This window comes from Malus domestica, chromosome 04 (assembly GCF_042453785.1).
Source record: "Malus domestica chromosome 04, GDT2T_hap1".
Lineage (NCBI taxonomy): Eukaryota > Viridiplantae > Streptophyta > Magnoliopsida > Rosales > Rosaceae > Malus > Malus domestica.
In genome coordinates, this window is record NC_091664.1 from 3825116 (window position 1) to 3840762 (window position 15647).

The 15647-nt window shown below is 38.0% G+C and overlaps 1 protein-coding gene across 2 annotated transcripts; it reads left to right on the plus strand.

Moving 5' to 3' along the window:
• Positions 1 to 300: 300 nt before the first annotated feature.
• LOC103418006 (disease resistance protein RPV1-like) lies at positions 301 to 14019 on the plus strand. Of its 2 annotated transcripts, XR_003772555.2 has the most exons (5): positions 301 to 1132; positions 8755 to 9853; positions 11372 to 11659; positions 11748 to 13016; positions 13873 to 14019. XR_003772555.2 is itself a non-coding variant. In XM_017327491.3 (4 exons), exons 1-4 carry the CDS (start codon positions 549 to 551, stop codon positions 12906 to 12908), a joined length of 3132 nt encoding a protein of 1043 aa, XP_017182980.3. In that variant the 5' UTR covers positions 301 to 548; the 3' UTR covers positions 12909 to 13591. The 2 variants fall into 2 exon arrangements, 1 of the variants encoding a protein (XP_017182980.3); XM_017327491.3 differs by lacking the exon at positions 13873 to 14019 and having other exon boundaries at positions 11748 to 13591.
• Positions 14020 to 15647: the final 1628 nt, after the last annotated feature.

Consider the following 15647-nt stretch of genomic DNA (forward strand, 5'->3'; position numbering starts at 1 on the left):
AATATGATGTCCATCAATGTTCCATCAATCCATCGTGGCATCCTGGACTAGTAACGCACCAGCAAACAAGTCGCCCAAATGCTACAGTAGTCCTTGTTGAGATTGTTGAGATCAGATTACATTGGATGCTCTGCTGACCAAAGATGAAATCGAGCAACAAAGTTTGTACATAAAACGCGTAAGGCCGGGAAGGGGGCCTATTGGCTTACTGTGTGTTTGCCGCTACCATTCACTGTGACCTGTGAGTAGTCAGCTGGCTTTAATAAAAGGTATGAACTGATGGTGACGTTTCATCTACCTTTCTTCATGTGTGAACGCGTTGATTTTTTGTACGCGGAAGGTAAAGGTACTTGAGTTGGCTTCTTCTCTGTGATGATTTTCTAGGAAAGCCTGAGCACCTTAAAATTTTCAATAACTTAATAAATCCCATTCATCTCAAGTATCCCCTTCTCTTTCTTTGATATATTACCAAGCGCTCGCTTCTTTCTCTTCTTTTTTACTCACAAGTTACAAGTCTACTGTTAGTTCCTTGAGAGAAACACAAACAGATGGAGTGTGTAATGACTATCTTGCAGATGTGCTGCAGATCGTTAACATTTTCTTCTCCGTCATCTGCAGCAGCTGCTGCTGGTGATGATGATGATGATAATGGTATTGAAGCTGATATCCCCCCTCGTCGGGAGAAGTATGATGTATTTATCAATTTCAGAGGTGAGGACACCCGCAATGGTATTACCAGCCATCTTCATGCCGCCTTACTTCAGAAGAAAATTGAAACCTACATAGATAACAGACTTCAAAAAGGAGAAGAAATCGGACCTGCCCTTCAAGAGGCAATCGAGAAATCCACACAGTCGGTGATCATTTTCTCACAAAACTATGCTTCTTCCACATGGTGTTTGGATGAGCTTGTGCATATAATCGAATGCAATGAAAGATATGGCCAGAAGGTTATACCCGTATTCTACGACATCAATCCATCTGATGTACGAAAACAACACGGGAGTTATGCGGGTGCATTTGCTCAACTTGAAAAACGTTTCAAGGACAATATTGATAAGGTGCACAAGTGGAGGGAAGCTTTGACATCTGCAGCCAATCTATCTGGGTTTGAGTATCCAAACAAGGGCGGGTAAGTAACTCAGTCTTTAATTGTATAAAATTATAAATTTTCTTTAAAATTGTTACAATTTGATTTGTGCTCAGATTTCGTAAAGCTAGCATTACTCTAAACTTGGGGAGGGGTGGCTCTGTAGTTTAGCTACAATGCAATTGAGGGGAGGTTTTGGTTTTAACAAGACTTCATGTACACGCGTTGCGGCTGGTCAAAAAATTTATAATGTAATTAAAATCAGATCCTAAAGAAGAGGGGAATTTTTGTTTTTTTTTTTTTTGGTTAATTTAGAAACAACATTACATCAAAGTGATATGTAATGTAAATAATAGAACAAAATAGAACATTTTTAATAAACGGTGTAATCACAAAATATAATGAATTTGCATATACGAAAAGGAGGAAAAAGTAAACCAATGGCAATGATTGGGTTTTCATTTTCTGTCACTGTACTTCTCATATTTGAAGCAAGCAACCAAACAGCAAATGATAATTCCAATTTCAATCCACCATCACAATCTCTGACCTGAAACTAAATCTCAGGCCTACCCAAAACACACAGCCCAAAAATTTTTACTCAAGTTAGTCTCCAATCTAATTACAACTCTGGAGTAAGTACTTCCTAAAGAATATGATCATAGGGATACAGGATCTACACGTGACATAAGGACATAGGGGACATCTTAATGTACGTACAAGATACGAAATAAAATACTATAATCAATACCTCAAAATAAACATAACACAAAACATATACAAATCTGTACTCTCAAAATACACAACTCTCACTGGGGCCAAGACATGCCCATAGGCGCTCAAAATATAAGTCCCAAAAGAAATAATACAAGGAAGAATAAAGGGGTAACCTAATCGCTCCAAGTCTCTGATCTCTGCACTACTACCCCCACTGTCTCCTCGTAATCAACACAAGCTTGTGTCATCGGTGCCTGGTGTCCACGCTAACTAAGGGTGGTTCGGTATGGGATCCCGAATCCCAAATCGAAATTTTTTGGGATGAGAATTTGAAACCAATTTCGAATCAAAATTTCGATATTCCCACTTTTCGGTATTTCGGGATGGATCAGGACTGGATTTTGAGTTTTGGGCTTTTGCGTTGAAATTTGATATTTTTGGGTTGTGGGCTAAAACTTGGGTTTTTGGCTTGAAATTTTGTTGCCAAATTTCATACCAATTGAAATTTAGGCTTTTTACCTCTTACCAATTTGAAATTTCAAATCCATTGAAATACCAATTCATTCATACAAAGTCAAATTGACGTTCCAAAGTTCCAAACTAATTAATTTCATATTTCTATTTCTAATATTAGTCTACAATCAAACTACTTAAATTCAACATTCAACATGCATGCAACAAAAAATAAAATAAAATATATATATATATATATATATGAGGAAATGGGAGGAATGGTCCCTGAACTATGCTCGAATTGTAGATTTGGTCCCTAAACTAAAAAATCATTAGATTTGGTCCCTGAACTTAACAAAATGTATAGCATTGGTCCCTCTATACTAACACCGTGAGATTTTCCGTTAGTTTGATGACGTGGTCTTTGTGGGCTGCATATTTTTGTTCACTAAATGCCATGTGGCTTTAAAATTCAAAATAAAAATAAATACAAACATAGAAAAAGAAAAAAAATAAAAAAGTAAAAGTTATCTCTCTCTCTCTCCCTTTCATTGCTTGGACCGCAACGCCCAGGAAATCCGGCGCCTCACCAACCTCGGCGTCGACACCAACTTCGACTGCGCAAAATCGCCAAAGTCTTTCCCTTTCTCTCCCACCGGTGCTCTTACTCCTCCAAATCCCCGTAAGTAGCCACGATGTCCACACTTCCAAGATTCAATCGCTGCCCACCTCAGAAGCTTCCCAGTCGACTCGACTTCTCTACCATGGCGATCCAGTTCAAAATCAGAAGCTCCGTACTCCGTCGCCGTCGACGGCCGAGCCTCCATCTCCGATCGTCGATCTCAGCAGCACCCTGCTTCAACTTTGCTTCTCCATGGAATGTCGCCGACCTCACCACCGCCGAGCGCCGTCTCTGGGTGATCACCACGGCGACATCATGCCATTTGATCTGGGCGCCAAACTCCCTCGCCGACTTCACCACCGCCGAGCGCCGTCTCCTCCAAATTCCAGAAAGCTCCAAGAAACCATGGCGTCGGACTTCTTGGTCTCCCTCGCCGCCATCCTCTTCGCTCTCTCTCTCCTTCCCGGGAGCACCTCGATGTTCACCACCTAGCCATGATCCGCGCTCTGACTCGACGCCTCCGACCCAGCCATGATCCGCGCCTTCCTCCTCTCCTTCTCCCTCAAGGCGTGCTCGATCGATGCGACCTCCCTCTCCGTCGCAGTTCGTCGTCGCAGCAAGGCAGAAGGGAAGACGGGAGAGAGAGAGAGATAACTTTTACTTTTTTTCTTTTTTTCTCTTTTTCTATGTTTGTATTTATTTTTATTTTGAATTTTTAAGCCACATGGCATTTAGGGAACAAAAATATGGAGCCCACAAAGACCACGTCATCAAACTAACGGAAAATCTCACGGTGTTAGTATAGAGGGACCAATGCTATATATTTTGTTAAGTTCAGGGACCAAATCTAATGATTTTTTAGTTTAGGGACCAAATCTACAATTCGAGCATAGTTCAGGGACCATTCCTCCCATTTCCTCTATATATATATATATATATATATTTAGTTCGGTTCGGGATTCCTGAACCATGAATATGTAATCCTGATTCCCGTACCAAAAAGTTTGGGATTGGTTCGATATGGATCCTGAAAATTTCGGTATTATTGATTTGGGAATTTTTTAGTATGGGATCTGGATTTTTTGGTTTGGATTGGGATTTTCGGGAAAAATTTCCAGCCCTAGTGCTAACGCATCCTAGCACGAATATTGAGATGTCATGTACCATCATCGCCTGGGTCGAGGTTCAATTCGGCCAGGAAGTGGCCTGAAATCACCCTAGGCTGTCGGAACCCTAAAATGGGTGTTACTTTAATCATTGTCAAATCGAACCTCGATGCCCCAACCAGTGCTTGGGCCTTGTTCCTGTGTTCAAGGAGAGTCTATTGGTGGCGGTGGTCGAAGGAACAAGCTTCAGAAATGGCCGATCCTCGTCGAATATTCATGGACCTTTCGGCGGAATTCTTCGTGAAACCAAGGCAAAATCTCGTCGAGTTTGTGTGGAGATTGAAGGGAAACTGACATGGTGATGCTTGGTGGTGGTGGAAGGCCAAGAAAGGCCAAAAATAATCATCAAATCTACTGTCAATAATGACATCTAGATCTTGCATCAGAATAACCATCAAATCTACTATCATTTCACCCTGACCCACGCGAGCCTCACAAGATCGAACTACTTGGTCAACAATGTAAGGCCCCAAAAAACAAGAGGAAATAGAGTACGTCATATCCATTGTCTCAATAGGTCTACCCAAAGACTTAATAAAAGTATAAAAGAATTCTCAACTTCATGATCAAACAATGCCCTAGCAGCGAGCGAATCAAGATGAATAATACATGTGACTGTGTTAGGCTCAGTCTTGGTCTCCAAAGTGCATAATGTACAAACCCCGCCAACTCGATGAGAACTCGAGCAGCATAAACAATGGCCCTTGCCACATCACCTCATTGGCCCATGCCAAGCCGACCGCTGGCCTTTGCCAGCCGACGTGCCTCATCACCCGGACGACTGCCCCGTGGCATCACCTCCCAAGAAAAAGACAAGGAGAATTAAGTCTTTCTTACATCGGTGCGGCATGAAGAAGACAAAGAAATCAACGAAATACGGTTCTTCTCATCGGCAAGCAAAGAAGAGTGTTAGGGGAGGGGGGAACAAATATCCTTTAGCTTTCTCTCTTTCTTGTAGGGATAAATAATTGCCCTCAGAAGTTGATTTAATCCCTTACTTAAGGTATGCTTAAATAGGCTTCGGAGTCGATTTATTCCCCTTTCCTAGAAGAATCTAATTCCAAGTCCAAAAGGTAATCTGTATCAAAGTTTGAGATCTCTACACCTGCTGCTCTTTCTTACGAGTAGCCCAGCAGGTGTGGGGGCATTTGTGGAGCCAAAAATAATCAAGAGATGATACTTAGATTTTTGGGCTGAAAGAACAAAATTACCCTTGAGGAGCATCAGAATTCTCATGCTCGAGCAGTGGACAATCATCTCATAATCAAGTCAAAAGTGCCCAAAATAGGTATTTATTCAAAATATATTTCATATGGCAATTAACTACAAAATACACTCAAAAACGCCACAAAGGGCAGGCCACTTTCTCCCCCAATGAGGCCCTCCATGCCTCTACCCCCATTTTCTCTAAAAAGCTAAGTTCAACACTCTTGCAAAATTCTCCAAATTCTCCAAACACTTTTCTCTCGAAATTCAAACTTTGGCATCGGAGGTTCTTCAGCCAAAGGCCCCTCCCAGTTCATCGTGGGCGCGTAAAGCTCTTGGTCTTAACGTAAGATGTTATTTATTTTGTAGGTGCAATTTTTTCCAAGAACAAGGAGGAAGAAATTTGCATCCACACAACCCTTACTAGGGCCAAAACAATGTCCATAGGCGCTCAAAATATAAGTCCCAAAAGATATAATCCTTATAAAGGGGTAACCTAATCGCTCCAAGTCTCTGATCTTTGCACTTCTACCCCCACTGGCTCCTCGTAATCTACTCAGGTCTTTCACCTATACAATATGTAATGACTCATCCCTAATTATTACGTTTTTGTTTTTTTTTTATAATACGCGAATTTACGAAAATGCTTTTCGAGGAAAAAACATTGACTTTTGTTGACCGCCATGTCATGTCATGTAAGATCCATTTTCTTGGTATATTCTTGTAATACTCATCACTACGAACACATGGGAGCAAGCAGAATCAGATTTAGAGTTACGATGAACGATTTACGAAATTTGAAACTTAGGGGCATTTTGGTAATTTTGGAAGAGGAGATATTTTCCACCTTTGACCACCCCGAGCTGACACATGGCAGCTCCTTCCCCAATCTTCTGGAACTCTCTCCCTCTCATTTCCTTCCCATGTCTCTCTCTCACTCTAGAGCTCTTTCCCTCTGTCTCTGTAAACTGACACTACCATTATCCCTCACCGTACTACGGCGAGCCCCACGACACTATCACTACTCATCAACCACTCTGGCGAGCACCAAGAACCACCACCACACTTTGACCTTCCCCGTCTTGAATCCATACCGAGGCCCTGGAACTCGACAGTGGCTAGGCCACTGTTTATTGCCTTTCCCGTCGAGGCACGAAATGGCATAGAGGAAATTCCCTAGTTTTTCAACGAATATCCTGTGCCTTTGAACCTTTTTTTTGCCAACTCGAGCCACAATTGAGGAAACCAAAGGTGCGTCGGTGGAAGGTGGCACCATCCTCGCTAGCTCGAGCGGTTCCTGGGCAACAAAATATCTGAGATAGAATCGAGGCACACAATCCCGACGTCAAGACACGTCCACATAGGTATATTCGAGTCTTCTCAGTGTATGACTCTTCCTCTCATTCATACCTTTTTTATTATAATTCTTTCATATTACTCTTATTTAGTTGTATGCTCTGAACATGTTCCTGCATTAGCATTTTTGTTCTAATTACATATTTTATTCGGAGGCATTTTAAATATGGCTTCGTCACATTCGGGTGTTGACCAGCATGTGCCATCATGGTATTAAAGGAATATCGGGATCGGGCCATGTCACAATCAGTGCATGGAGTTTGCACTAACATACCCTGACACAAATATCAAGACGGCATGTACTATCGTCGCGTGGGCCGGAGGTCCAATTCGGCCGAGAAGTGACCTAAAATCACCCTAGGCCGTCGGAACCTAAAATGAATGTTCTTCGAATCACTATCAAATCAAACCATGACGCCCTAACCAGTGCTTAGGCCTTGTTCCTAGGTTCAAGGAAAGTCTATTGGTGGCGGTGGTCAAAAGAACAAGCCCTAGAAACGATCGATCGTCGTCGAATACTCATTAACCCGTCGGTGGGGTTCTTCGCGAAACCGAGGCCACATCTCATCGAGTTTGTGTGGAGATTGAAGGGAAAGTGAAGTGGTGGTGTTTGATGGTGGTGGAAGGTCGAGAAAAGCAGGAAGAATCGATTGAAATCACATCGGAAATTGCAGAGGCTTCAAGTCAAGAGCCGGGTCATGAGGGGGCAAATGGGTCGCATTGGGTTCTCTCCTCTTTTCTCTGATTGGTCACCTCACTATCACTCTCTCTCTCTCATTGGTCCCTCCCCCAAATTAATGTGAGCTTCTAATTATATATTAAATATTTTTTTTAATCGAACTTTTAACGTCTGTAACTTCTTCGATATCACTCTGATTCGCGAACAGCTTTCGCATACTCGCTCGTGGAATTGAGTTCTATTTGAAAACACTATGTGTGGTCTCGAAAGGTCTACGAATTTTAAAAGATTAATTATGATAATTCATGTCTTAGAACTATACAATTCAAATTCAAAAATTAACTGAATTAGAATAAAATAAAAATAACGTAAATACGAAATACAAAATTAAATAATGAAATACATAATTAATATTAAAATATGGGAACGAGATTTCACATATACAATAAAGCAGCAGATTTGGTGAATTCTTTTTTTCTTTGCATATTTGGTGAATTTAGGGTCATTTGATTGAACACCCAAAACATTCGATCTTATACCAATGAATATTGCTGCAACCAATAGCCCATTAAAAATTTGATAGTGGGAAAGCAGCCAAACTAATGAAAACATTGAAAAGGAGAAGACAACCCACTCATCCCTCTCTATTTCTATCTTTGCAATCCGTACTGCTCCCTCCCTCATTCTCTTTCTGTGACGCTTAACAGGATTGCAGATCTCGTATGAACAGGTCTTACTTGCCCTTGTTCACGCCTCCCTCCCTCTCGCTCTCTCTCTCTCTCTCTCTCTCTCTCTCTCTCTCTCTGTAACACTTCCCTTACCAAATCTAAACACCTCACCTCTCCCAAGTCGAAAATGATAATACCGCCTACCCACCTTTTTACCTTAGGCTGTTGGATCTAAAATCTGGATGGGTATTACTGTCATTTGCACATTGAATCAGGCCTTCCTCATTAACCACCCAGAACAAAGCTTTTAAGATGGATAACAATTCAGTAAATGAATCAAAATCCCCAATTGAAATAGCCCTTAGACTAATGTAATTACAAAATTGCCTTTTTTTTTTGTGGGTTTGGGGAGGGGTGGCCCAGTTCCTTGCCATGTATGTAATTAGTTGTAACCTATGTAAACGTATTTGATTTCTCTTCAAGATTAACGATTTTATTAGTGGGGCAAGTTCATTTTCATCAAATAGATGGTGGGTTGAATGATATATAATATGCAAGCTCAGTTAGCTGTATTGTTGTTTACCTAAAAACAAATGTATTTTCTATTTTAATATTGCTAATATCATTTTGAGCAGAGAATAAACAACATTTCTTTTTCTTGCACAAATATATGGTAGTAAAACTTTTAGTATATTTCTTTATTTACGTGACAAATTTGTCGATCTGCCACAGCGCATGGGCATAACTAATTGTATAAAACTAACTATTGCTTTTTTCTACATAATCATATATATCAGGACGGAGGCAGATCTAATTAAGAATGTTGTAGATCATATTTGGACAAACTTGATTTGTGAATCATCATGTGATTTAAAGGGCCTGGTTGGAATTGAAAGCAGCATCAAGCAAATTGAATCGCGACTGGACATTCACTCACAGGAGGCTTGCATCATTGTAGGTATTTGGGGAATGGGTGGTATTGGCAAGACCACCCTTGCTGAAACTGTATTTCACAGACTCTCTTCTAAATTCGAAGCTTCTTGTTTTCTTAAAAATGTCAGGGAGAAATCAGAACAATCAGATGGACTAGATCGCTTGCAAAAGCAACTTCTAAATGAGATATTCAAGGATGAAGTTCTATCCATAGAATCAACTGCTGTTCGAAATAGGCTCAGACGCACAAAGGTCCTCATTGTTCTTGATGATGTGAGTAGCTCAATGCAAATGGAACGTTTAGCTGGTGATCGTCTTCGATATGGCACTGGAAGTAGAATCATTATCACAAGTAGAGATAGGGGCACACTTAGACAAACTGTTGAAGAGGATAATATCTACGAGGTTGAGGTATTAAAACCAGAAGACGCTCTTCAGCTTTTCTGTTCGCGTGCTTTCAAGAATGACACTACTCGTAGAACATATTATAAGGAGTTGGCAAAAAAGACCGTGGATTATGCCAGAGGCGTTCCTTTAGCTCTTACAGTTCTGGGGTCCATGTTCTTCAAGTGCATGAGCAAAGAAGATTGGGAAGAGGAATTCAACAAATTGAAACGATTTCCCATTGAAGATATCCAGAGAGTGTTGAGAATAAGTTATGATAGATTGGGAAAAGATGTGAAGGAGATATTTCTAGATATAGCATGTTTTCATAAAGGGAAGGAAGTGAATGAGGTAAAACGAATGTTAGATATTCGTCGATTCTTTGCGACAGCCGGAATTAGAATTCTCATTGAGATGTCTCTCATATCAATTTGTTCAAATGTATGGGGAACGAAAATCATAGAGATGCACGATTTGCTACAAGAAATGGGAATGACAATTGTTCAGGAACAATGTATTAAAGATCGGAATAGGTTGTTCACGCATGAGGATGTCTATCGTGTACTGAACAGTAACAAGGTAAGAGCCAAATGCATTTAATTTTTCCTTTTCTTTTTTAAGAAAAAATAAATAGCAAACTTTAGATGATAACACAACAAAAGTAAAACTTCTTATGATAAAGAAGTCAGATTCTTAAAAAAACTACTTTGATTGAATTTTTACTGCAAAAATGCTATTTTTAATAGGAAAAATTAGTATCCGGTCCCTCTTTTTTACTATTCATTGACTAAAACCTTATTAGTTCTCAAATTTTGATTCAAGTCCCTAGCATTAATGTGATAATGAATTTACATGTTTATTATATAATTTTTTAATATAAAAATTAGTAATTAATTTAGGGTTTAATACTCACACCTCTATTAAACTTCTAATTAATTTTCAATTCAAACATTTCCAAAATAATAAAAAATTAAGTTTCTACCTATTAGTTTTTTTTTATATATGTAAAAAGATTCTCAATTTTTTTATCTTAAATGTACCCATTCATATAATTTTTCAATTTTTTTAATCTTAAATGTACCCATTCTCAAATATATCAATTTGTTATATGTAAAATGTACCCTTTTTTTAATATAAAATCCATTGAAATTTTTTAATCCATGTTTAAACTTATATGGGTACATTCTTTTTCGTTGATTTGAGAATGTATCCATGTTTTGGTACAATAATTTTTTTTGTTAATTTTGGTTAATGTACCCATACATATATGTACACACACACACAATATAATAGAGAGTATAATTTATATTTTATTATTTTTAATCCCATAAATTATGGGTTTTATTTAAAATCTCATTAATATAAACAATTACAAATTTCAATTTTTAATTTTTAATTTAAAAAATATGGTAACTTACATTATTACATTAATGTTAGGGATCTCAATCAAAAACTAAAAACTAACAAGGTTTCAATCAAAGAATTTTGATAGCTAAGGATCGCATCCAAAGTGTCCCTTTTTAATATCTATTTATACTATCATTTGTATCACCTATCTAATAGAGATGAGATCCAAATGCGTTGGTGGACCTTACCTTTACTAGAAAGATGATACAAGTGATAATAACTAGGTGGTAAGAATACCACTACCATTTTTATTATGGGATGAGGATCCTCTCCGGAACCTCTTTGTGAGGATCCAGATGATCCTTTAATCGGTTCCGTTAATCGTAAATCTTGCGGCCAGTTATTGTTAGGTAATATTTGTGTTTAATTTTAAATAAAAAAAAATTCAAATGATTTCTGACCGCACGATGTACGATGAGTGAATACGATTGAAGAATCTCCGAAATCCTCATAAAGGGAATCTGGAGAGGATCCTCATTCTTTATTGTGCTAGGAAGTCTATGTAATTTTTATTATTTTACAACAATTATCTTGGATATTGTACTAGAAACTTGTACATCATTACCATCGCAACTACTCTAGAATATTCTACAACGTTGTTGAATTCTTTTTCTAAATAAGCATTACATCTTAACATGTTGAAAATGTATACATTTAAACGTTGTTCTTATTCTTTGTTCTTATTGTCAGGAAACTCCAAACGTTGAAGCCATATTTATTGAATGGCATAAGAGTGTAGAGCGACCACTAAAACGCGCAGACTTCAAACTGATGCCAAACCTAATAATGCTAAGTGTGGATAATCCTCAAATGTTTGATTGCAAATCCACCGCTTCTCTAGACTTTCCTGATTCTCTTCGTTACCTTTGCTGGTGGGGATATCCACTGGAATCTTTGCCGTCAAATTTTTCGCCAGAAAATCTAGTTGAGCTTCATATGCCAGATAGCAAAATTAAGAAGCTTTGGAAAGAAGACCAGGTATATTATATGCCTATTTTAATTATTGTATAAAATTAAGTGTAGAAATTATATCAATTCTTGATGTTTCTCTCTACTCTTGTTACAGAGACTTGTAAACTTAGAAGTGATCGATCTGCACCGCTCTACAAATCTAACTGAAGTTCCAAATCTCTCTGGGAGTTTAAAAATTGTGGACATAAATCTCGATGGCTGTCCAAATTTGGTTGAAATTCCTAGGTATTTTCAAGATGTTGACAAGCTTACTCATCTTTGTCTTTTAGGCTGCACCAGTCTCAAGTATCTTCCAGAGATGCCAAGAAATATTAAACACTTAGATTTATCTGAGAGTGGTATAAAGGAGTTGCCCCGATCAGTTTGGTCTCACGAAAAAATTTCTTACTTGAATATAAGTTGTTGCGATAACCTTGAGAAACTTCCAAGCAACATGTGTAAGCTGAAAGTCTCTGGTTCTTTTAATCTAGATGGCTGCTCATCTCTTGGCGAGTTTTCTGAGCTTCCCAGGGATATAAGTAAATTATCATTGGTTAATTGTCATAGACTTGTGATTCTTCCAACAAACATTTGTAAGTTGAAATATCTCGAGGAACTCGATCTCTCCAACTGTGTTAAACTTGAAAACTTCCCAGAGATCTTGGAGCCAATGGAACATTTGAAGTCCTTAAATTTAAGTGGTACATCAGTTCAAGATTTGCACTCATCAATCGAGTTTCTACCTGCTCTCGAAAGACTTGAACTACGTGATTGCAAAAGGCTTTTAAGTATCCCAAAGAGCATTTGTAAGTTGAAATATCTCAAGGAACTCGATCTCTCCAACTGTGTTAAACTTGAAAGCTTCCCAGAAATCTTGGAGCCAATGGAAAATTTGAATTCCTTAAAATTAAGTGGAACAGCAGTTCAAGAGCTACACTCATCAATCGAGTTTCTCCCTGCTCTCCAAGTACTTGAACTACATGATTGCAAAAGGCTTTCAAGTATCCCAAAGAGCATTTGTAAGTTGAAGTATCTATTGGAGCTCGATATCGATGGGTGCTCCGAACTTAAACATTCCCCAGAGATCTTTAAGCTAATGAAACATTTGGAGCCAACGAGACATATTTTTGAACGCTTACAGGCTGCCCTCATTGTTCAGAAAGCAGCCTTACAATTTATTCAGTCCAAAAAGACTACAAGAAAAAGCCCTTATTGCGACAGGTTTTTTGCGTCAGATAGCACGGCCCTCACAAATAACACAAAATATGCGCGCTAGATGGAATTGCCCAGCGCGCGTTTCCTTTCGCCCTAATCCATCCAATTAGAGATTCAATCGGAGATTCTAGAGCTTAGTCGGAGATTCTGGAGCACAATCGGAGTTCTTGTAAGCCACTACAATCATCTCCATCGTCTCTCTTTTTCTTATTCAATAACTTTTGCTAAGTGATTTCTAGGGTTCCTCTCAAATCTGGAAGGCAATTGTTTTTATTAATATTGGATTGATTTTTCTAATTGTTGTTAATGTGTTTACCAATTTTTGTTATTTCCAATTTTTGTTGTCGTTTGCTTTCAAGTGAGTTTTGAGATACACAAGGAATTATTTTTCGTTTCAGTATGGGTGGTAACGGAATTTGATCTGGAACTCAGTAGATTCTGCTAAAATATATTTTTTAGTTAAATTCAGAGTTGTGTTTTTTTTTTTTCAATTGGGTTTTAAGTTTTAGTAGAAACACAGAACCACTTCTGGTATAGCTAATGGGATTGTTTAGTTTTGGATTAGTTTGGAAAATTGTTTAGCTTTGGGTAGCTAATGGGACTTTGTTGTGTTGCATTAGTTTGAAAACTTGTAAAACTACAGGGAGTATGAGTTTGGTAAATTTAATGAGTCTTTGACTCTTTGTAGGGTACAATTTCCCACAATTTTTCATTTGGAATAAATCTGCATTGTTCGTGATTTTAGGAGTTTTAGCAATGTTTGTTGCCAGGACATTACGAAGTTTTGTTTCTGATAGATTCATGTCCACAATTTTTAGTTATATCTGTTTCTAGTTACCACAATGTTTGTTGCCGACATTCACCTTTCCCAGACCCTGCGTAAAGCGGTAGCCTTGTGTACTGGGTACGACCTTTTTTATTTGTTTCTAGTTATATCTGTTTTCTTCTTATTGATACAAAACTATGATTTTTGCAAAAAAAAAATCATACATTATTGATGGTTCAAAAAATGTCGCTTGTTTCAGGTTTTGGCTAAAGACTACATGATGCCATGGATGTATAATGTATAGGACCTTTCAACTAAGCGTTGCTGTTATAGTTTTGTTGGTATTTGTATATGATAATACACTGTATAATGATTTTCATTAATTATAGTTTATTATTAATAACAATTCTTCATATCTAGCTTATAGATATCTACATAATTTATAGATTATTCATTTTTAATAATTATTTATTTCTAGTTTATAAAATTAAATAGATAATTTGTATCTGGCGTCAAATATGATGTCATATTTTTTTTCACACCTGCCATCTATTATTAAAGATTCTTCAGATAGTGTGACAAGGTTGTCACGAATAGTTCTTGCGACAGTTAGGTTGCGTCGTATATGGTATCAAAACATTTGCAACACAGGTTTATTGCGACGCGTCCATTACCGTCGTAAGGCTGTCGCTGAAAACTTTTTACGACGTTTTTAGCATTTTTGGCAACATTCCCGTTCCATCGCAGAAGGCCCTTTTTTTGGTGGTGAATTCCTAAAATCTTAAGCCAATGGAACATTTGGTGTCTCTTAGTTTGCAAGGGATAACTGTCGAAATTCTTCCTTCGTCTATTGAAAATCTAATGAGGCTTAAAACTTTAAACCTTTGCGGCTGCAAGCAGCTTAAGAATGTCCTAACAAGTATCTACAGTTTAACCAACCTTAAAAGTCTCAACTCTCAACTTTTATGCTTGTCGGAAACTTGAAAATTTGTCTTCTAGCTCTGCCGGTTCTCTCTCTTTTGGACTACTAAGGGCTGATTTAGTATTGCTGTGCTTTGAAAAAAAACTGTTGTGAGAATAAGCGGCTGTGAAATAAACCAGCAGAGTGTTTTTGTAAAAATGCTTTTGGAAAAAAAAGCAGTCTGATAGTGGGTCTTTTCATTAAAGGAGCATTGTAGCTCCGTGTGCTTTGAAAAAAAATCAGTTTTCCAAAACTGCAAATAACAGCTTCAGCTTTTTCCTTTGATTTCAGCTTATTCTCACAGCAATTTTTAAAATAAGCCTTTTTTTTCAGTTTACCAAACACCTAAAACCCTCACAGCTTTTTTTCATGGGTGCTGTTTTTTTAAGCACATCTCACTCCCAAACCACACCTAAATCTCACCAGCTACAGAGGTATATTGGAATATCCCTGATCGTCTCATTTTCTCAACCTCATTGTAAAATTTATTTTTCTGGAACCAAGATGACAATTCCAAAGGTGGTGGATGAAGAGACGAGTCTGAAGTCAATGGATCAAGTGATGAAGTCCAAAGCAAATGAAAGTGATGATCATGGACTGCAGCCGGTGGAACGGAAGATGTTTCAAACTTTTAATCCAACAATCTGTATAGAATTATCCGATAGAATTAGAAACAACTTTACAACAAATTTGTACTTTGATAGCTCACTTGTCCGTCCAAGAAATAAAGACTGACAAATAGGCAAGGCTTTTATTATTTTAGAATTGTTTATACATTATAAAGCACAAGTTATGGGCAAGTATGCCATATCCTATATGTAATTTTTAAAACTTGATTTACAAGTCCAGCGGCATCTTGAAATCCGCCTCTATATCATAAACCTAGACATTAATTAATACCCCATACCCAGGGCAAAGTAAAAATCTCACGACCAAGCGCCATAGTTTGAATATTCGACACTACAAAAATACACGATAGTTCAATGGCTGAACTGCAATGAGCGAAAAATATGAATGGCCCAATTGGACTAACACCGGCTAAACTCAATGTTCTTGTTTGAACCATACTAAGA